The sequence below is a fragment of the Rhinatrema bivittatum genome, chromosome 2 (assembly GCF_901001135.1).
Source record: "Rhinatrema bivittatum chromosome 2, aRhiBiv1.1, whole genome shotgun sequence".
Classification (NCBI taxonomy): Eukaryota; Metazoa; Chordata; class Amphibia; order Gymnophiona; family Rhinatrematidae; genus Rhinatrema; species Rhinatrema bivittatum.
In genome coordinates this window covers 39040043-39063297 of record NC_042616.1, presented here as the reverse complement: position 1 = coordinate 39063297, position 23255 = coordinate 39040043, and the positions used below count along the sequence as shown (strand labels likewise).

The window sequence follows — 23255 nt, the reverse complement described above, 5'->3', positions numbered from 1 at the left end:
GCATCCACGTTGGAACTGGTGCCCTGGGCCGCCCACTTGAGGCTGCTGCAGAGAGCGCTGTTGTCCCATTGGAATCCTCTGTCGCAACAATATTTTCTGCCCCTATCTCTGACGGAGCCAGCCAGGTCCAGTCTGGCCTGGTGGATGACACGGCACAATCTGGAAAAGGGAATGCCTCTCTTGGGTGGTGGTCACCATGGATGCCAGACTTCAGGGCTGGGGAGCGGTTTGTCTGGGCAAATCTGCTCAGGGCCTTTGGTTGGCATCAGAGCAGGCATGGTCCATCAATCGCCTGGAGATGAGAGCGGTATGCAGAGCTCTAGAGCAGTTTCTACCCTTGGTCCGTGATCAGATGGTGCGAGTTTTCTCGAACAACTCGACCATGTTGGGAATTATTAGAAAGGGAATGGTGAACAAAACGGAAAATGTCATAATGCCTCTGTATCGCTCCATGGTGAGACTGCACCTTGAATACTGTGTACAATTCTGGTCGCCCATCTCAAAAAAGATATAATTGCGATGGAGAAGGTACAGAGAAGGGCTACCAAAATGGTAAGAGGAATGGAACAGCTCCCATATGAGGAAAGACTAAAGAGGTTAGGACTTTTCAGCTTGGAGAAGAGACGGCTGAGGGGGGATATGATAGAGGTGTTTAAAATCATGAGAGGTCTAGAACGGGTAGATGTGAATCGGTTATTTACTCTTTCGGATAATAGAAAGACTAGGGGGCACTCCATGAAGTTAGCATGGGGCACATTTAAAACTAATCGGAGAAAGTTCTTTTTTACTCAACGCACAATTAAACTCTGGAATTTGTTGCCAGAGGATGTGGTTAGTGCAGTTAGTGTAGCTGTGTTTAAAAAAGGATTGGATAAGTTCTTGGAGGAGAAGTCCATTACCTGCTATTAAGTTCACTTAGAGAATAGCCACTGCCATTAGCAATGGTAACATGGAATAGACTTAGTTTTTGGGTACATGCCAGGTTCTTATGGCCTGGATTGGCCACTGTTGGAGACAGGATGCTGGGCTTGATGGACCCTTGGTCTGACCCAGTATGGCATTTTCTTATGTTCTCCCAAACACACAGCCTCCTCTCTCATACACACACACACACACACACACACACACACTCCCAAACACACAGATTCTTCCCATACACACACTCCCAACACAGCCTCTTCTCTCAGACACAGGTGGTTCACTCTCCCTTTCCTTAAAACCTTCCCAGCCTTTCATCTGTGTCTCCCTTGTGCCACCTTCTTTCAAAATGCCCTCCCCCTCCTCTCTTGTGCTGCCCTTGTCTCTAGTACCCGCCCTCCCCATGCTCTTGTCTTTCTCTCCCTCCTTCTTCCCTCCATTCTCCCTCTCCTGCTTGGTGCCTTCCTCTTTATGTTTCCTTTGTGCCTCTGCTGTCTCTTCCTTCCCTTCCCCCATCTATGTCTCCTGTCTTCCCTCATACTCCCATTGTGCCTCTCCCCTTCCCTGTAACCTACCTTCCTTCCTCCTTCTGTGCCTCTTTCCTCCCTTGCTCACCATGAATCTATTTTCCTTTCCCTCCCCTTTTCTCTGTGTCCCCTCTGTCTCTTCCCTGTGACTTTGACTGTCTCTTTCTCCACCTTCCCCTCCTCTGAGACTGTATTGCTCAGCTGGCTTGCTGCAGTCTGCAGACCCCAGGCCCTCTCTTGGGTCTTGGCCCAGCTTTCAATGAGGGAAGGGGAGGGACTCAGAGGGCATTGCTGCAGAGATCTGTGGAGCACTGGGAACTGAGAGCTGTGGTATGCCCTGCCTCTTCTCTCCATCCTATCGTAACACAGGAAAGAAGGCAAGAGGGTGGGGATGCAGCACAGCTCTTGGCTCTGTATTTCCCTGTAACCCGTGGGAAAGAGGAGCCTCTTGCAAAAACCAGATTTTCAATGTCTGGTCAGTACTTCTGACCGGATACTGTACAACACAGCTGAAAAACTGTCTGTCCGGTCCAAAACTGGGCAGTTGGTAACCCTCAGGTTTTCAGGATATCCAAAATGAATATGCATGAAATGAATTTGTATGTATTGGAGATGGTAAATATAGAGGCATCTCATTTATATTCAGTAATATCTTGAAAGCCCCACTGGCTTTCAACACTTACCAACTTTTCCATTAACTATAACTGGACACCCCACTAAACTTCATGTTTTGGAAGGAGGGGAGAGGAAGGTTACAGACTACTGTCAGTTGTCGATCTACTCATTACTTGGCTTTCAAGCACCCCCTCAATATACTCTGTTTTATAAAATTATTTAAATTATCCTCATAAAGACATCAATCACAGCCTCTCTCATGCAGTTTTGCTATCACAACTAAAGCCTAATACTCACCCTTAATTGCCTTAATACAACACTTAAGTGCCTACCCTGTTCTAAATTTTCCAACTCCTCCTGGCAGATATAGACTGATGCCCTCAAACATTACTGGGACCAGAAACACACTCAGCACCTTGTGTCTCACATTCATCAAGATATCTCACAGCACGGGAATTCAGCAGGGCAAGGGGAGGGTCACGTAACATACAGTCCCAGAGCAGGATTATAGCGACTAGAAATCAGATACAAACTGAACCTAGAACACAAAATCTCATTTTGTGGGACTCAACTGATCGCTCTCTTTACACTTAGGAGGGCCCCAAAGTGTCTTTTCTCAGCTCGAAGTCTGATTCTGCAGTGTGGCAAGTTATAAAATTGCAGAAGCGTTTGTCACTCTATGTCCATGCAGCACACAGCAGTTGCCCTTCCTGCCAGGAACAGACTGATGACATCACTGCGAGATTGTGCGGAGTTTCACACTGAGGACACAGACTGATGACATCCCTGGGAGGTCGTGCGGAGCATCACACTGATGGCACAGGCTGATGACATCACTGGGAGGTCGTGCGGTGCGTCACACTGATGGCACAGAGTGATGACATCTCTGGGGGGGTCGTACGGGGCTTTCCATTGAGAGTATATCCTGATAACATCACTGGAGGGTCGTGCGGAGCTTCATACTGAAGGCACAAACTGATGACATCACTGGGAGGTCGTGCGGAGCTTCACATTAAAGGCACAGAGTGATGACATCACTGGGGTCGTACGGGGCTTTCCATTGAGAGTATATCCTGATAACATCACTGGAGGGTCGTGCGGAGCTTCATGCTGAAGGCACAGACTGATGACATCACTGGGAGGTCGTGCGGAGCTTCACATTAAAGGCACAGAGTGATGACATCACTGGGGTCGTACGGGGCTTTCCATTGAGAGTACATCCTGATAACATCACTGGAGGGTCGTGCGGAGCTTCATACTGAAGGCACAGACTGATGACATCACTGGGAGGTCGTGCGGAGCTTCACATTAAAGGCACAGAGTGATGACATCACTGGGGTCGTACGGGGCTTTCCATTGAGAGTACATCCTGATAACATCACTGGAGGGTCGTGCGGAGCTTCATACTGAAGGCACAGACTGATGACATCACTGGGAGGTCGTGCGGAGCTTCACATTAAAGGCACAGAGTGATGACATCACTGGGGTCGTACGGGGCTTTCCATTGAGAGTACATCCTGATAACATCACTGGAGGGTCGTGCGGAGCTTCATACTGAAGGCACAGACTGATGACATCACTGGGAGGTCGTGCGGAGCTTCACATTAAAGGCACAGAGTGATGACATCACTGGGGTCGTACGGGGCTTTCCATTGAGAGTACATCCTGATAACATCACTGGAGGGTCGTGCGGAGCTTCATACTGAAGGCACAGACTGATGATAACAGAAACAAGGAAAGGAAAAATATTTCCCCTCCCGCAGTTCCTGCATCCTTTCTCCCTTCTCCAGTATTCAGAAGGCACTAATATCTTTCCCAGTCTGAGAACGAGCACCATATTCATTTCTCATCCTAAAAGCAGCAGAAGCAGAGAGGAAAATGCCTGCAGGAGCTTCTGATCAGGTAGGAGATTGCCCCCAACTTCCTGCCCTCTCTGTACAAACCCTGCTGCAGGTTTCTAACCTGGGACTGCAAAGTCAGCCCTGACTTTAATAGGACTCCGAGCAGATATAGGGCACAGGCTTTGGGAGCCGCCTGAAAGTGAGGTGAGCGATTAGAAGTCCCACAAAGAGATTTTCTTTCCCAGGTTCTGTGTACAACTGATTTCTAATTAGTATAACCCTGCTCTAAGACTGTGAGTTATGTGACTGAATTATTTATTATATTTTGATATTCATGTTTTTGTGTTATTCGTTTAATTTGTTTTTGTTTTATGTTGATTGATACATATTGAATGATTGAAATCAAATAACTAAATTGTAAATTAATAAATTATATACACATAGAAAACTCTCCTCCGGCACTGTTCAGCCCCAGTGCTGTGAACCCTCCTGATAGAGATGATGCATAAGAGGCTGAGTGTGGAAGGGTTTGTTTTTCAGATCTCCGTAACCTTTGAGGACATCGCTATCTATTTCTCCCAGGAGGAGTGGGAGTATTTAGAAGAACAGCAGAAGGAGCTTTACAAGGATGTGATGAAGGAGAATTATCAGATTCTCAGCTCACTGGGTAAGGGATCATTTTACATTTTTCTCAGAAGATCTGGCACATAATGAAAGAATGTCTTGAATGTGAATGTGTGAGCAAGTACTGAAGTGATCACTTTGCATCCTGTAAGCTGTACACATGCAGGGATAAGGTGATCAATGTGGGGAGATCACCTGGTGGAGGTGAGAATGGAAATTATTTTGGAGGAAGGAAATTATCAACAGGGGATGGGGGAGGAAGGGAATGAGTATGTGGTATGTGAGAAAGAGATGGAAGAGTTGATTAGCACTGGAGCTGTGTGTGCTTGTTTATTTAAAACAATTTGTATACCGCTTAGGCAAAGTTCAAAGCAGTTCACATAAAAACATCCATAAGTCTATAAAGAAAAAAGCATTATATAAGAATAATTACGAATTAAAAACAGATCTGCAGAATACAAGGCTCATCCTAAGGACTTTTTCAATCTGGTTTTAACAAATAATCAGATCACTCACACGTGTTAAAATCTGCTTACCTGTGCATTAAAGCCGACAGATTTTTAAGGAAGATAAACGATTTACGGTTGCTCATGTAGCCACTTAAAATTAGGAGCATACATGTGACCCTGGAGTATTTTAAAAAGTAGGAGTGCAGGAGGAAATGACGTCATCGGGCTGATCGGTCACGAAAACGGAGGCTCCTCATCTCCTCAGGCTATGCGTTAAATATCATAGCCATCGCTGCTTAAAATTAAGTGCCATTGTTAATAAAAGCGTACTGCATAAGACGGATGGCAACCCAGCGCAAATCGGTGGATTTCAAAAAATTCTCATACCAAAAAGGGAGCGGCAATCAAGCGGCTGCTGAGAACAACATGGTGATCCAGGATGGCCTAGAATGCATGAAGGGCCCAATGGAAGCACTAAGACAGCCAGAAATGGACTTTCCTACTCAAATGGTCTTGGTTCAGCGAACTTCGACAAGATATAAAAGATTACAAAATGGAGATGTCAGATCTAATGGATGAACTGAGAGTGGAGATGGTCGAATTAGGCCAGTGCATGTTTTATTTATTTATTTAAAATCTTTTCTATACCGTCATTAAGCTAGCTGCCGTCACAACGGTTCACAATAAGGCACATAATTTCATGTTTGCTTAAATGTGTTAGATTATATCGAAAGCGCAGCGGAGTCTCAAAGCACTGAGATGCAGCAACTTCATGATACCACCTCTGCTATTCAAGCTGACTATTCCTCTCTCCTTGATAAAGTCAAAGACAGAGAAAATAGATCAAGAAGAACGAACGTAAGAATTCGAGGGGTACCAGAGACTCCCGAATTCTCGGACTGCCATGAAGTGGTTCAAAAGATATGTAAACACATTGTCACAAGAGCAATCTCCCGAGTCAACGGACGTTCCACCATCAATCACCATTGAATTGGAGAGAGCACATCGTGCCTTGGGCCCAAAGCTTTCCAACCACCCGCTCGACATTATTACTTGCTTTCACAAATTCGCCGTGAAAGACAGGATCTTTGCTGTGGCACGCAAGTTACCTTCCATAGTGTGGGAGGTCCATACGAGAGCGCTTTTTGCAGATATATCAGCAATCGCCCTCAGATGCCGAATGAAAATGAAGGAGATCACCAACATACTATGGCGGGAAAAAATCCACTATAGATAGCTCTACTCCTTTGGACTTGGATTTACTATTCAAGGATCATCTCATAGAGTAAGATCAAACAACGAAGATGCCTTGATCCTGAAGGATGCAGGATTGGAAATTCCCGCCGGAACCCTAAAAGCTTCCCCGCAAATGGCACAGAAGGCAGAGGCCCCGAGAATACAGAGGGTCGGCAAAGGAGGGTGGCGCCTTCAGAGGAACTTGGATGAAGGGGTTACTGGATCCTCTACTACTTGAACATTGCCACACATGGATTGTCTGTTCTTTATTTTCAATACGTTATAGCTGAAATATAACGTTATGGTCAGTATCCCTACCGGTGGTAACAATATTCTAGGCACTTGCCCAACGGAGTAACAGATGTTCAGTGTAAACTGGATTAGACATGCTGAACCTATAAAGAAAATTGCTGTTTATTTGCCCAAGGGGATGGGTAACTTTGAGGCTTGATGACTATTCCTCCTCTATATAGCTTGCATGCGCGATTAGGTGCATGTGGTTGCTATGGCGGGGAATAGGGGTTGGGGGGAGAAGAGTGGAGGACATTTGGGAAAGGGGAGAGAGGGAGGATTGGGGACTAGGATATTGATGGTTGTTATCTTTAGTACTGATAGTATTTTGTTAGCATTTGCCATATTTCAATTTGGGAGTATAGCAATGTGGGTTAGAGCTCCCTTTTTTGTCTTTTGGTGTCAAGGATGGGGACTGTACATAACAGGGAGTGAATGGACATTATTTTCCTTACCTTTTTGTAATGGCCATCTTTTAAAATGTTGTCGCTGTTACGATCCCTCCTGTGGCTGCCCCTCAGGAGGCATCTTACCTTTTCTTTGGAGGCCGCTCTGAAGCCAGGGCCTCGCTTGAGCAAGTGTCCAGGATTAGCTCCAGGGCCTGGGAGGCCTCGTTGTTCCAGGGGCCCGCCTGAGGCTGCCTGTGTGTGTTTGGACTTCCTGGTTCCGGCCACGCCCTTCTCCTAGGGGCGAGCCCGTGGCTCCTCTCCACAGTTATAGGGCCAGCGAGGGGCGGACCAGCTAGACTCCTCCCAGGGAGTTGCCTGTTTCTGGACTATAAAAGCCTTGCTTCTGCATTCATGCCTTGCCTTGCATGGGGTTACAAGACTCTGGTTGTCGTTGCTTCCAGCGCTCCGTCTGGCCTCTAGACTCTCCTCCAGCTTCGTGTCCTTGTCTTGCACGCCTTGATGTGCCATAGTGTCTGTACCCGCCTCTACCTTGTTGCTTGAACTTGTGGTAGGCTGCCAGGAGTGCAGTACCTGCCTTGTCTTTTGATGCCTTGATCCTGCTTTCGGCTGCCTGGAGTGCAGTATATTTCCCGGACTGCGTTTGCAGCATATTGCCTTCCCTGCGCTGCTTCCGCTCCCGCGGTTGTGGGACAGGGTGGTCCACGACCAGTCCAGCCGTGCTGGCTGTGTAGGGTGCCCTGAGGGACAGTGCCATCGTCATCCCTCCTGTTTGTGTCAGCGTCTTCGTCCATGGTATCCTGCTTCAGCGTCTGTCTTCGTCTCCTGCTTTGGACCTTCGCCTGCCCATGCCCCGTGTCCGGCCTGCTGCCTCGTGCCATCCCAGCGGCAGGTCCAAAAGGGCCGGGAACGGTCGGAGGACCGTTCATCTCCAACATCCTACATGTTGGTTCCCGAGGCATGCAGGTCCGGCTGGGGGCCGGGTCCACGCTCACCTACCCTTGGTGCGGGGTCGTGCCAGGGGCCCAAGGGCACATTAAAACCCAGCGGGATCACTCCGCAGCGCCCCCGTTCGGTAACAGTCGCTTAATGTCAAGGGGCTAAATTCCCACCGAAAGCGGAGACTCCTGTTCAGTGACCTTCGGCAGTCACAAGTAGGGGTGGCCTATATTCAGGAGTCCCATCTCAACTGTAGGCACGAGCGTTTGATGAGTTCCACAGACTATCCTTTTCAGTTTTGGTCAGCATCTACGAAGGAATCCAAATATTCTGGGCTTGGGATTCTCATACGCAAGGATTTGAAATTTGAATGCAAATATTGTTATAGGGATCCCAAGGGAAGGATTTTGATTTTAGTTATGATTGTTGGCGGAGAAACATAAACCTTGATCAATATTTATGCACCTAATACTAAACAAGGGTCCTTTTTCTCCTCTCTTTCTGAGCTTATTTCCTCTAATGCTGAGGGTCACATCATGGTTGCAGGGGATTATATAACATTACAACTAACCCAGCCCTTGGAAATTCCAGAAATTCAAAAATGGCTTCATCACGGGAACGTACATTGTTTAAACGCTTTATGGTCAAGGAGGGCCTTGTCGATGTGTGGAGACAGAGATATCCTCACCCAAGGAGCTACACATTCTTCTCGCCAGCACACAACTCTTATTCTCGCATCGATATGATACTGCTGGATACAGGTCTAGTGTCTAGAATTGAAACAGTAGAGAGAGAATCGATCACTTGGTTGGGCCATGCGTCGGTTTGGCTTTCCCTGGTTTTTGGAGATTACGATAAGGGCCAACTATATTGGAAACTTAATGATAGCCTTTTAGATAATGAGCCCTTTGTGAATCAGTTGCAAGAAGTTATTTGAGAGTATTTATTCTTTAATGACACGCGTGATACCTCACCAATAACATTGTGGGAGTGTCTAAAAACCATGGTTAGGGGGAAATTAATTGCGTATGCCTCCCGTAAAAAGAAACAGGAAAGGAAACGACGGGAAGAGCTGCTCCAACAAATATCCCAACTTGAAAGTTTACATAAACAGGGATCTTCTGTTTCAATTTTGCGCAAATTAGACTCCTGTTGCTCACAATTAGCGGATATAGACGCAGCCAAAATATCATATCAACTGGAGAGGGTCAACCACCAATATTATGAAGGCGGCAACAAGGCAGGCCAGCTGCTAGCCAGCAGATTAAAGACTAAGGCCCTTCATAACCACATGGTAAAGCTTAGAGAAGAGTCTAGAAAGATTCTTACAGTGAATTCAGACATCAGAGCGTGGGTTTTGCGCATCTACTCAAATTTATATAGTGCAGATACCAAGATTGATACAAATGCTATAGATAAATGTTTGGCTTCTACATCCCTTCCCAGTTTAGATTTGGCACAGAGAGAATATCTTGATAAAGAGAGAACGCAAAAGGAAGTGGCAGTAGCCATTAAGAAATTAAAAGGGAGCAAATCACCTGGCCTAGATAGCTTTACTGCCTGTTTTTACCATAAATTCTCAGCGTTCTTGATTCCTCCTTTGACTAAAATGTTTAACGCCCTGCGAGGACCTCATACTCCTGTATCAAACCTCCAACATTGCGGGTAATACTATTCTGGCCAAACCTGGATGAGACCCATCTTTCTGCGGCTCGTATCGACCCATCTCATTAATCAATATTGATTTAAAACTACTAGCTAAAATTTTGGCTGATCGATTTAAATGGTTTTATCGCTAAAATAGTACATCTTGACTAGGCAGGGTTTATGACAGGCAGGATGGCCTCTGATAATGTTTGAAAGGTCGCAAATTCTATGTGGTGGGCCCGGCAACAACAGAACCCATTTGTGCTCTTCATGGTAGATGCCGAAAAGGCGTGTTTCCAATTTGGACCTTTTGTTTATCACTTGGATACAGAAACTGTACTCCTCCCCCAGGGCATCTATGAAGAAAGGTCAATGGAGGATATTCTCTCACATCCCCAGTATGTGAAGGTATTAGACAAGGCTGCCCCTTGTCTCCGCTCCTCTTTGCATTGTTCCTGGAACCTTTTGCACAGAGGATTAGAGATAAGGCAGAGATAGCGGGAGTATGACTGGGAGATTTCTGTTCTAAGTTATCCCTTTTTGCGGACGATGATATTTTTACACTGTCCCAACCAACTGCCTCTCTGAAGGGGGGGGGGCTCTTTCGGAAATGGCCGGATTTAGTGCGATTTCTGGTTTCATAGTAAATGTGGAGCAATCAGAGATCCTTAACATCGCATTATCTGCAGAAGAAGCAGAGGAGCTTCGTCATAAGCTTCCCTTCAGGTGGACTGGGCATAAAATGAAATCCTTAGGAGGTCTGTCTAGGGTCCAGGATATTTTCCATTTAAACTCTCCACCCTTCATGAAACGTTTGTGTAGAGGAATGGAACAGATACCAAATCTCGTGGTTAGGAAGAACAGCCACAGTTAAGGTGAACATCTTGCCTCGACTCACATATCTTTCTCAGACTTTGCCAGTAGAACTTCCCTCAACCTTGTTGAAACGTTGGCAAAGAAAGATATTACAGTTTATACGGAGGGGGCAACATCCGAGAGTGGCACAAAAAAATAGAGTTCATTCATAAAAACCAGGGAGGATTAGGAGTACTGAATATATCCTGGTACTATGCTGCCTCACAATTGAGGGCGCTTATTGACTGGCATGAAACTATGGGTTCATCGTGAGCAGGCTGTACTGGGGAAATGTTCTCTCTCTGCTCTGGCATGGCAGCCAAAGACGTCTTGGCCAGCAGATACAACTTTATTACCAGCTATGCTTTGTACCCTTAATACCTGAGACAAATGGAAGGGACGATTATTTATTTATTTATTTATTTATTTATTTATTTAGCATTTTTATATACCGATTTTCCAGTAACAGAATTACTAATCAAGTCGGTTTACATTCAAAACAATAACCATGACAAGGAGTTGTCTTACAAGAAACAGGATGATTCGAACTTGGATACAAATAACTGGGAATAATAACGTAGAATAAAATAATTAAGGAGCATAATGTAGGCTGTAGTTGAGACAGATGTTAAGAGTAGGACAAGGTTTATAAGATTTGACTGCATAGAGATAAATAGATAGCACGTTCTCTTGGAGGGGTTACCAATGAAAGGGTTCATTGGTTAGAGTTCTAATAAGCTACTGAAGTTATGAGAAAGCTTGGTTGAACAACCAGGTCTTGAGTCTTTTTTTAAATGTAGTTGGGCATTGTACTAATCTGAGGTCTAATGGAAGAGAGTTCCAAAGTTTAGGACCAGCAGTGGAGAAAGCTCTTACTTAATGCTGTCTTGATCGGTGGGGCCTGTAGATTATCTCTATATGCTTGTCTCACCGGTCTGGCTGAAGTGCGTTGTTGAAGTGGGATCATGAGTTTGAGTGGGGTGATGTTATTTATTGCTTTGTGGATTGATGAGAGGGCTTTGAAATGAATTCTGAATTTGATGGGTAGCCAATGTAGGTTCTTTAAGATGGGTGTTATATGGTCTCTTTTGTTTGTTTTGGTTAGAATCCTTGCTGTAGCGTTTTGCAACATCTGTAAAGGTTTTGTGGAGTTAGCGGGGAGCGAGTAGCAGTGAATTGCAATAGTCAATTTTAGTGAGAATGATTGCTTGTAAAACTGATCGGAAATCTTGAAAGTGAAGGAGGGGTCTCAATCTTTTTAAGACTTGTAGTTTGTAAAATCCATCCTTTACGGTGTTGTTGATGAAGGATCTGTAGTTCATTTGGTTATCTAGGATGACCGTGGACGATTAGTGGAAAGCAGATTACTATAGCACCCATATTTTTTTTCTAACCCGTTTTGTACACTGGGTCTGGGAGGGTCTTCATTTTCCGAGTGGAAGAATAAAGGTATTAGTATATGGGGACCCTCGGGGCTCTCCACGTTTTCCTCATTGCAAACGAAATATGACCTTCCAGAGAGAGAGAGAGATTTGCCTTATCTACAATTGAGACCCTTTTCTGTTACTCAAGGCCTAGCAGCCTATGAGGGCCATTATTTGAAACCTTTTTTGTAGACAAGCTGACAAAGCTACTAAAGTTCTATCAAAAATGTATGTGCTTCTTAACTCTGATCTCCCATAGAAACCTAGCCACTTAAAAGCATGGGAAATAGATTTAGGAGAGGAAAAACCTACTGAAGAGTGGATGATCTCTATGGGATACTGGGGAAAGGGATTATTTCAGCTTCTCTTATTGAAAACGAGTATAAAGTATTCTATAGATGGTGCCTCTCTCCGGTTAACTTGCATCGGCTCTGCCCTTCTAGGTCTGATAGATGTTGGAAAGGCTGTGGACAATTAGGATCATATCTCCATCAATTTGGTGGTTATGCCCAAGGTTACAAATATTCTGGAACGCAGTCTCTGCGTGGTTCTCAAAAAATGCAGGGGGTTTGAGGTCACACTCTCGTTCCAAATGGCTCTCTTGAACGATTTAGCCATTATGGAGGATTCAAATCATCAGAAGTTGATGCCCTGTATACTGATAGTAGCGAGGTGTGAAGTCGTGAGATTATGGAGGGCTGCTGCCTCTCCAAGGTGTCTCAAATTACAGGAACGAGGGGCTAAGTTGTATCAGTTGGGGAGAATTACTGCTCTTTTATAAAAATATGGACTCCCTATACCAACTGGGTAACATCTTGAGAGATCCAAAATATGCTTTAACATGACTACATGTTTATTACGTTTATGGATGGTAATTACTGTCCTGAATGCGTAATAGGTGGGGGTGGGGTATAATTGAAACTTGTGATCCTTTTATTGGATTTGTATTATTGTTTTGTATAATGTCCAATAAGCAAATGTATTATGTTTAACATTCTGTAGATGTTATGGTTGTTGAATAAAAATTACTAATTATTAAAAAAAAAAAAAAAAAGTAGGAGTGCAGTTTCGTGGATGATTTAAAATCCCAGCATACGTGCACTCGCACACTTATACGTATGTATATGGACACGCATGCACTCGTTTTTGGGTTTTTTTTGGGGGGGGGGGTGTTCCATTTTGATTTTTATAGGAAGTGCATATATCAAAAAGCATAAACAAATTTGGCCACACAAAATTAGTTGCCGTGAACAGTAATATTATCATGCATGCTGCACCAAAATACACACAATCCAACAATTAGTAAACAGTGTTACAGTACTCTTACATAGTATATGCAGAGTTTGAATGATAGGACCAGAATCCTTCTCTTTTTTTTTTTTTTTTCTCTCCCCTGTTTTTCTTCCCTCCCACCCCTAACCCCCCTCCCCTTTCTCCTCAGCACTAGTTATTCTGGTTATTATACATACGGTTTTAGCAAATCCAACCAATTGGTGCTCCTTTCCAAAGTTCTCTCTATCTGAGTCACTTTACTACCCGTGCACTCGTTTTAAAGTTACCGTCCCTGTGTATGCGTCTACAAGACGTTTTTCCACATGAAACTCTTTTGAAAATTGGTTTATTAGTTTGTCAATCTGATCTGTTACGTCCTCCATTATACACAAAACAGAATGCATTTACAAATTCATTCAGCTTCTCTGTGTCTTTCCCGATTTCTCTCTGTTATCTAGCAAACCAACTGATTCCCTTTTAGCTTTGAATGGACTTGAAAAAGGTTTTATTAGTAGTATTTGACTCTATGGCAGACTTCTCAGACCGGTTACCCTGACTTCAGTGCCAGGAAATTAGTGGGAAGTGTTCTAAACATCAAAATCACAGAACATATAGAAAGACATGGTTTAATGGAACAAAGTCAGCATGGCTTTACCCAGGGCAAGTCTTGCCTCACAAATCTGCTTCATTTTTTTGAAGGAGTTAATAAACATGTGGATAAAGGTGAACCGGTAGATGTAGTATACTTGGATTTTCAGAAGGCGTTTGACAAAGTTCCTCATGAGAGGCTTCTAGGAAAAGTAAAAAGTCATGGGATAGGGAGGATGTGACGTCATCCCAGCAGATGGCGGACTAAATCCGAGTCTCTCCCTCGACATCAGCTAAAGCCACTGACATCGGGCGTCCTGACCGGCGATTTGCTGCCCAACCACTCCTAAGATCTTCGGGTTAGCCGGCAGATGTCTCACCGGCGGAAAACGGTGGATTTAAAAAAGTACTCGTATAGCAAATTGCCGCTGGAAGGTGAGGCCCCAGGCGACAACATGGAGGGGGCAGGAAACGAGACAGCGGATCTTGGGGCGATTGCCGCGGGCGACCCTACTGATGAAAACGTGATTCCCACGAAAGCGGAGATGAAGGGCTGGGTCGAAGAAATAAAATCTGAAATAGCGGCGAAAACCGCGGTCATCATGTCCTCCATAGAGGAGCTCAAGGAGGATATTGCTGAAAATGGCCGCCGGATATTTGAGGTAGAAACCAGAGCAGAAGCAAATAGTGCGGACCTCAAGGAGCAGCAAGATAAAATTACTACTATGCAGGACGAAATGGAACGCCTGCAAGACAAAATGGAAGATTTAGAAAACAGATCCAGGCGGCAGAATCTCCGCTTCAGAGGTGTCCCGGAGGGCCCGGAATATGCAGACTGTATAGCCACAGTGGCGCAGATCAGCGCCATGCTTTTGACCTCAGGCGCGGGAACCACTTCTTCAGAGCCAGAGGAGGAGGTAAAAATAGCAAGAGCACACAGAGTTTTTGGCCCCCGGGTTAATAATTTGCCTAAGGACATAATAGCGTGCTATCATGAGTATGCTGTTAAGGACAGAATCGCTAACATAGCACGGCAGCAAACCAGCTGGAAGTGGCAGGGACATGAGGTCATGATATTCATGGACCTCTCCCCTACAACAATAAAGAAACGGAGGGATTTTAAGCCAGTCACTGACCTCCGACGAAAAGAAAATATTTGATACAGGTGGTTGTTTCCATTTGGGCTCACTTTTACCTTGAAAGGCGAAGCGTACAGGGCGAAAACGCCGGCAGAGGCCTCCAACATTCTGCGGGATGCAGGTTACCCAGAGATTTCGGGTTTACCTGTTCTCCCAAAACCACCCGTTCGGCAGGAGGGGCCACCGAGATGGCAACGGGTGACCAGAGGCGATAAAAGGCTGCGGCGTCAACCAGATTCACTTCCGCAACGCTGAGCCTCGGCTCGGTGAGCGATATGGAGTCACTACAGGGGCTTCTTGCTATCACAAGACTTGCATGCGTTGAAATGCCCAGGCTGAGTCATTGCTCTTGGGCCCGTGGCTCAGGTTCCTGCTTTTGTAGCTTACATCACAGTTATCTATTAAGTTTAGTTTAACTATGGTTCCTTCTTGTTCTAAGGTTGTGGCACAAGGGTTTGTGATAGACAGCTAATATGTTAGAGATGCTCTGTTGTCAAATACTGTTATATTAAGCATGTTTGATGTTACTGAGGGAAGACTACTGCTGGGATGATTGACTCCTCCCTTAACCAGACAGCGTGGCCCTGGGACAGGGAACAAGCTGTGGGGGAGGTGGGAAAGCGGGCGGGGAAACTAGAGGATAGCAGCTATTACCGATTTTATCACAGGAGGGACACATGGAAAACAGGGGTGGGCAGACAAGCCAGATTAATACAGTGGCTGGGGCCGCAGGTGCGGCCCATGGGGATATTAGCTCTTTATAATTCATTCCCATGACAACTTTTACCATTATGTCCCTCAATGTGAAGGGACTGAATACGCCCTTAAAGCGGCAATCCCTCTTTGATGATTTGAATTTCCATCATACCATGATAGCCTTTGTGCAAGAAACTCACTTAAAGAGGAGATACGAGCGCTTACTTAAACACCCTAGTTTCCCTAGACAATATTGGGCAGCAAGGCCGCTGGCCCATAAATATTTAGGAGTGGGAATACTTATGCACAAAGATCTGATATATGAAGAATTGTTCTGCAGGTCGGACCCGGAGGGCAGGTACTTATTACTGGTTATCTCTGTAGGAGGGGAGAAGTACACCCTGATTAGTTCCTACGCACCTAACGCAGGGCAGAGCGCCTACCTGGAAGGTCTCTCTCAGCTTATAGATTTATGGGCCGAGGGCCATATAATTCTGGGGGGGGACTTTAATTTGACGATAGACCCTCGCCTAGATAATTCCCACTCTACCTCTTCCACTAGACGGCCGGACCGGCAGGCATTCCGCCGATTTCTGCGACACCATGGCCTGGTAGATGTCTGGCGGGTTTGGCACCCCAAATCCAGGAATTATACCTTCTTTTCGAGGGTACATAAATCCTACTCTCGCATTGACTACCTACTGGTAGATAAGGGTTGCTGTAATCAGGTTCTAGATCCATCCCTGGGCCCTATTACGTGGTCTGATCATGGACCCGTGTTTATAAACTTTCACTTTTCTGGGTATGATAAGGGACGCAAATATTGGAGACTCAATGATAGCCTCCTTGAAGATGAGGAATTTTGTACTCAGTTGTACGGGGACATTCAGGAGTATTTACAGTTTAATGACACCCCGGATACGTCGCCTACTACCCTGTGGGATTGTCTGAAGGCGGTGGTGAGAGGGAAGCTTATTGCCAGGGGGGCCTCAGTAAAGAGGTGTAAACAGCAAGATAAGCTCGCTACTTTAATGCGCTTGCAGCAGCTGGGGCGGGTGCACTCCGCTACTGGAGCGGCCGATATATTAATACAAATAGACACGTTACGTAAGCATCTGGCGGACCTGGAAGCGGCTCAAATCGCACACAAGTTAACCTGTAGTCAGCAGCAATACTATGAAGGAGGTAATAAGGCGGGTAGACAGTTGGCCCGCAAATTAAAGGTCCGTCAGGCCCAGACTAACATTGTTAAATTAAAGGCCGAAAGTGGAATGATGTTAACCTCCAATGCTGATATTAGGCAGCGCTTTCTCCGTTACTATACGGACCTTTATGCGCCTCAGACCAACATAAACCAAGCTGAGCTGGAAGCCTACTTTCAACATGCTACCTTACCGCAGGTCACCCCTGAGGCCCAATTATTTCTGACTAGGGATATCACCGCTGCGGAAGTGACTTGGGCCATTAAATCCCTGAAAATTGGCAAGTCCCCAGGGCTCGATGGCTATACCGCCTCCTTTTATAAGAAATTTATGGTGTTACTTGTGCCTCCGCTGGTTTCATTATATAACTCTCTGCAGGGGAAGGCTTCGATCTCCCCGGACGATAATATGGCAGGGGTGACACTGCTGGCGAAACCTGGCCGGGACCCAACGGTATGTGGCTCTTATCGCCCCATATCCTTAATTAACTTAGACATGAAAATTCTAGCCAAAATCTTAGCCCACAGGCTTAATGTTCCCCTGCCTGGATTGATTCATCCCGACCAATCGGGCTTTATCCCGGGCCGCATGGCGTCGGATAACGTCCGCAAAACAGTTGATATCATGGGATGGGCCCGCTCGCAACATATTCCCCTGCTTCTGTTAGCCATAGATGCCGAAAAGGCTTTCGATTATGTGCATTGGCCTTTTCTGTTCCATACCTTGCGTTTATTTAATTTGGGAGACAAGTTTATTACATGGATCCAAAAATTATATGAAGCACCCTCCGCTTGTCTAAAAATTAATGGGGGGTATTCCTCTTCGTTTTCAGTTGGGAGGGGTACCCGGCAGGGGTGTCCACTATCCCCGCTGCTGTTTGCGCTCTTTCTCGAACCCTTCACTCACCGCATTAGGAACAATCCCTTAATTTCTGGGGTGCGCGTTGGAGACTTCTCTTCCAAAATGTCTCTTTTCGCAGATGACATTCTGTTTACTATTACTGACCCCCTTAAATCCTTGCGGGCAGTTTCTGGAGAATTAGCTGCCTTTAGCAGTGTATCGGGGTTTTCGATCAACTGGGAAAAGTCAGAATTGTTAAATGTCAATGTCCCACCAAATCTGCTTGACCGCATTGCAAGGGAGTTTCCCTTTAAGTGGGCCAATCGCAAGTTAAAATATTTGGGGGTCTATCTGGGCGCAGAGAATGATCTCTTTCAATTAAACTATACACCGCTCATGGGGAAAATATATAAAGACCTAGAAGAGTGGGATAGATACCACATTTCTTGGCTGGGGAGATTAGCAGTACTAAAGATGAACATCATGCCCCGGATTATGTATTTACTGCAGACTTTACCCATTGTCATCCCGGTAAAGATATTGGATAAATGGCAAAAGAGACTAAACAAATATTTATGGAAAGGGAAAAGGCCCAGGATTGCTCTGAAGACGTTGTTTTTGCCTGGCTATAGAGGAGGGGTAGGGGTGCCCAATCTGGCCCGTTACCGTGGGGCGGCCCATCTGAAAGCGGCCATAGAGTGGCATGACATCAAACAGAGCAAACCATGGGTGCGCTTGGAGCAGGCCATGATAGGCACTTTTCCTATTACAGCATTGTTATGGCAGGCCCAGGCTTCCAGGTGTTTCAGATTGCCTTTACCCGAGACTGTACAAGCTACCCTGACTGTATGGGACCGATGGAAGAAAACCCTAGTGGGCTCCCAAGGCTTCTTCCACAGCACACATTTATTTCATCACAGGGAGTTCCGACCTGCAGGCAATACGTTGGCGTTCAAGCCCTGGCTTGAAAAGGGTATTTCACAATGGCGACATATTTGGTCCCCTGGGGGTCTGCTAACATTTGATACTCTTAGCCGCCAATTTCAGCTGGGGCATGCAGATCTCTTTCGCTATCTCCAAGTTAGACACTTTTTTCTTAGAAATCGGATTGCAGCTGACCTTGCAAAGGGTATTTCATCTTTTGAGAGTATGTGTAGCCGCGCACACTTGGTTAACAAACATATCTCTAATATATATGGCCTATTAAGCGATGACTTTGATCTGTCTGCGTCCCATATACAAGTGTGGCAATCAGATTTACAATGTGCCTGGACGAAGGAGGATTGGTTGAGGATTTTTCAACGTTTAAGGAAGGGACTTATATCCACCCAGCATATTGAAAATGGATACAAATTATACTACAGATGGTATATCACACCCAGTCTCATTCAACGATATGCGCCACACACACAGGGGTTATGCTGGAAACTTTTTTTTGAAATTAATACTTTTATTAACTTTCATTGTAACAAAGTTATTACAATAGCAAGATGAATACATAATACAGAATACTTCCCCAATTCCCCCCTCCCTCCCCAACCCCACCTATGTAGGGGAGCTCTAATCGTTCTGTTACAGAATCCCCCAAGGTAAATGATGAGTGCTTATTCACACCCCCGAATACTCTCATACCCTATATGAATATTTGTAAAGAATAATCCACTCCCACCCCAGTTATCCAGGAACAGTTAAGCTCTTAATCAAACAACAGATTACATGCAAGAAATATATTCCACAAACGATTTCCATGAGGCACGAAAGGCGGCCATTCTCCCGTATTTGGTAGCTGTTAATGAAGCCAAATGATAATATAAATGTAATTTATCTATGACCTCCGGCACCTTCGGTACCTGTTCTGTTTTCCACTTTACTGCTATCAAATTGCGAGCAGCTATAAAAGTATGAGAACAGAAGCGCTGCTGGGTTTTATGAAGGACATCTGGAAAAACATGCAGTAAAGCCATCAGGGCTGACGCTTGAAGAGGCACATGAAATAGGTCACTCAACCAGGCAAATAGAAGTTCCCAAAAGATTTGAAGTTTTGGACAGTCCCACCATATATGGAAATAAGTACCTCTACTTCCACAGTTGCGCCAGCAGGAGTCCAAAGCATTCGGATATATCCTGTGGATTTTATCTGGGGTGAGGTACCATCTGTATATCATTTTATAACAATTTTCACGCAGGCCTGCGGAAATGGAGCACTTCCTAGCAAAATATAATATGGCCTCCCAAAATTGTGGGCTTAATTGCTCCCCCAAGTCCAACGCCCATTGCCTCTCAAATGTACTAATTTCCTTACTAGCTGGAAAAAGTGCTTGATATATTTTAGAAATGATACCCTTCAGTCTGTCACTATTTTGCACCAATGACTCAAACAGCGATCGACTGGGTCTTAACTCTTTAGCACGGTGAATAGTCTGAAGAAAATGAGCTGCTTGAGCATATGCCAGGAAATCTTTTGAACGGAAGGGGGAGATATCCATTAGGCCCTGCATAGATAAGAGCGACCCTTGGGACATCAATTGACCAACTGTGGTGATACCCGCAGTCCTCCAAGCCGCCACCTGTAAAATATGTCTATTATAAAGAAGAGAGGTTTGGTAGAAATATTTATAGTCCCCGACTACTTGCCGTCTGCTCTGCTTCCAGATGTTCAACGTGACCTGTAGGGACCATGTGACGTCCTTAACGGTCCGCCACGTGTCTCTAGGCTGCCAAAATATGGCTTGCAAGGCCATGGAACCGAAAAGAGCCTGTTCAATCGTCACCCATTGTTTAATTTCCAGATGACGGTGAATGTCAATTACTGCCCGCAGTTGAGCTGCCCTATAGTACCCTAAAAGATTAGGAACTCCCAGTCCCCCCTGCGACTTTGGAAGATATAAAACCTGACGCGCTATTCGGGGAGGACGTCTGCGCCAGATAAAATCAAATATCCTTTTTTGCCAACGGCGGATCAGAAGTGGAGAGATCTCCACCGGTAGGACAGAAAATAAATAGAGAAATTTGGGCAGGATTGTCATTTTAGTGATGGCTATTCTTCCCAGCCATGAGAAGGTGCGTCTATTCCATCGGCTCATATCCAACGTTAAGTTATCGAGTAGCGGTACATAATTTAAATAATACAGATCTGTTAACTTAGCAGATAAGTGAACCCCCAGATACTTTATGTGGGATTTTGCCCATTTATACGGAAACTTGCTGCTAATGGTTTGTATTTCTACCGGACTCAGGGTCACATCAAGTAGCTCAGACTTAGAGAAGTTCACTCTAAGTCCTGCCACTTTGCCAAATTGCTGTAGCTCACGGGTTACCCCCTCCAGGGATGGTATTGGATTAGTCAAAGTTAAGAGGATATCGTCGGCAAACAGAGATGCCTTATATTCTTCAGGCCCCAATCTGACTCCGTGTATATCCCTAGCTTTTCTGATTCGGGTTACTAAGGGTTCAAGGTACAAGGCAAAGAGCAAGGGTGAGAGAGGACACCCTTGTCTGGTACCTCTTCTAATAGGGAAGGCAGTCCCATATCCGCCATTCACTTTAACCCTCGCCGAGGGGTTGTCATATAACTGTTGTAACCAATGCAAGAAGAAAGGCCCAAAGTCCATTTGTCTTAAAGTGGAGAAAAGAAAGGGCCAATGCACTAAGTCGAAGGCTTTTTCTGCGTCTAGGGATAATAATACCGCAGGAGTTTGTGTTTTCCTAGCCCACCATATGAGATCAATAACCTTCCTAATATTATCCGCCGCCATGCGTTGTTGGATAAATCCTACCTGATCAGTATGTACGAGCTGCGAGAGAAATCTATTGAGCCTCTGAGCCATTACGCGTGCCAAAATTTTAAGATCCATATTGATTAACGATATGGGCCTATAAGAGCCACATTGTGCCGGATCTCGCCCCGGTTTCGGAATAACAGTAATGCCAGCTGTATTGTTGTGGGGCCCTATGCTGTTTCCCTCCCGGAGATTATTAAAATACTGGGCTAATGGTTCTATCACCGAGGGTGCACATTTTTTATAATATACCCCAGAAAGCCCATCTAATCCGGGTGCTTTACCCGATTTCAAGGATTTAATCACCAGCTCAATTTCAGTAGGCTGAATTGGTGCATCTAGGCTCTGCCGTTGTTCTTGTGTCAGTCTTGGCAAGTCCAACTCCTGCAAATATGCAGTTATGTCAGATAATTGGATGGAACCCTCAGTCCGATACAGGCTCTGAAAGAACTCCGTAAAAATGTTACGTATTCCCGCCGAAGTGGTAAGGATCTCTCCTACTGAATTTTTGATTTTGGATATATTAGTTTGAGAGATCCGTGCCCGAAGTTGGCATGCTAAATGACGGCCTGCCTTGTTCCCACCCTCATAGTATTTTTGTCGTAAAGAGTCCATAGCGTAAAGTATCTGCTTATTATCAAGTTGTGCTAATTCATCTTTGAGAGCCAGTATCTTCTGATAGCAGTGCTTAGAATGAGTTTTCATATGGATTTGGGATAGGGCTGAGATTTTACCGAGCAAAGCTAGACGTGCCCCCTGTTCCTGGCGTTTACATGCAGTTGCCCTAGCAATCAGAATCCCTCTTGCCACTGCTTTGGAGCATTCCCATATTGTGTTAGGGGATACCTCCCCCCCAGAATTCAAGTTAAAATATTCCTGCATCTGGTCATTCAGTCCCTGCGCAAAATCTGCGTCCTGTAGTAGGGACTCATTCAGCCTCCAAAACCGACTACCTGAATCTCTATCCGCTAGGTCCACCTCCAGAGTTATGGGGGCGTGATCAGACCAAGTGATGGCATCTATCTCTGACCCCCCAACCTGGTTCCCCAGGAGCTTATCAATCAAAAAATAGTCTATGCGTGAATAACTGTCGTGATGTGCAGAATAAAAAGTGTATGATCTAGATCTGGGATATCGGCTCCGCCAAATGTCTACTAAATTCCAGTCTGATATAAGATTACGCAGTGCCTTTCTACTGGACCCCGGAAACTGAGAATGTGGTTTAGAGGTGTCTATATCAGGTTTAATCGAGACATTAAGGTCGCCTCCCAGGATAATTGGGCCATCCGCATGCAAGGCCAATACTCTATGTAATTCCTGCCAGAAGAGCCCTGAATCTTTGGTAGGAGCGTAGACCGACACTAGCGTGATTTTCTTCAAGCCGATCTGGATATTTAAGATGAGATAACGCCCCTGCGGATCAGCTGTATGGGACAAATGCTCAAATACCAAATGCTTTGAAATCAAAATCCCTGTACCTGTATATTTAGCGTCTGCTCCCCGTGCGGCTAAAAAAGAGTGAGGGAATTCTCTAAACTGCAACAGTCGCTCATGTTTACGTTTCAGATGAGTTTCTTGAATGAATGCGATGTCTGTCTTGTGACGTACCTTGGTTTTTTTTTCTGGGTATTGAGAGTGCGTCAGCATATTGTTGTTGGAAACATAGAATAAACGGGATCTGGCAACTATAAAAAGGATGAACAGATTTTTGAGCTCCCCTACCACCCTCGCCTTTACCAAAAAGGATTCGCTCACCATTTTCCGTGAATCTAACCCCTGAGGGGGGGCACCGGCCGTGTACCGCCGGCTGCACACAGCTCCATCCCCTCCACCCCTTCCCCCTCTGAACCCCAACATACTTAATGTTAATGCAACATTTCTCAGTTATGTAGCTTATCTACCAGGATACTATGAAAATAACCATATTCATCAATAATGAACTTCATATTACTAGAAAACTTTTAAA

The 23255-nt window shown here is 45.2% G+C and overlaps 1 protein-coding gene across 1 annotated transcript in view; it reads left to right on the top strand.

Annotated features, from left to right (window-relative positions):
- Positions 1–4514: 4514 nt before the first annotated feature.
- The window catches only part of LOC115083868 (oocyte zinc finger protein XlCOF6-like), a 33941-nt gene continuing 15200 nt past the window's right edge, over positions 4515–23255 (top strand). Inside the window, exon 1 of the mRNA XM_029587916.1 lies at positions 4515–4568. Coding sequence (XP_029443776.1) covers positions 4535–4568 — 34 coding nt within the window. The 5' untranslated portion in view covers positions 4515–4534. The remainder of the gene's footprint in view (positions 4569–23255) is intronic.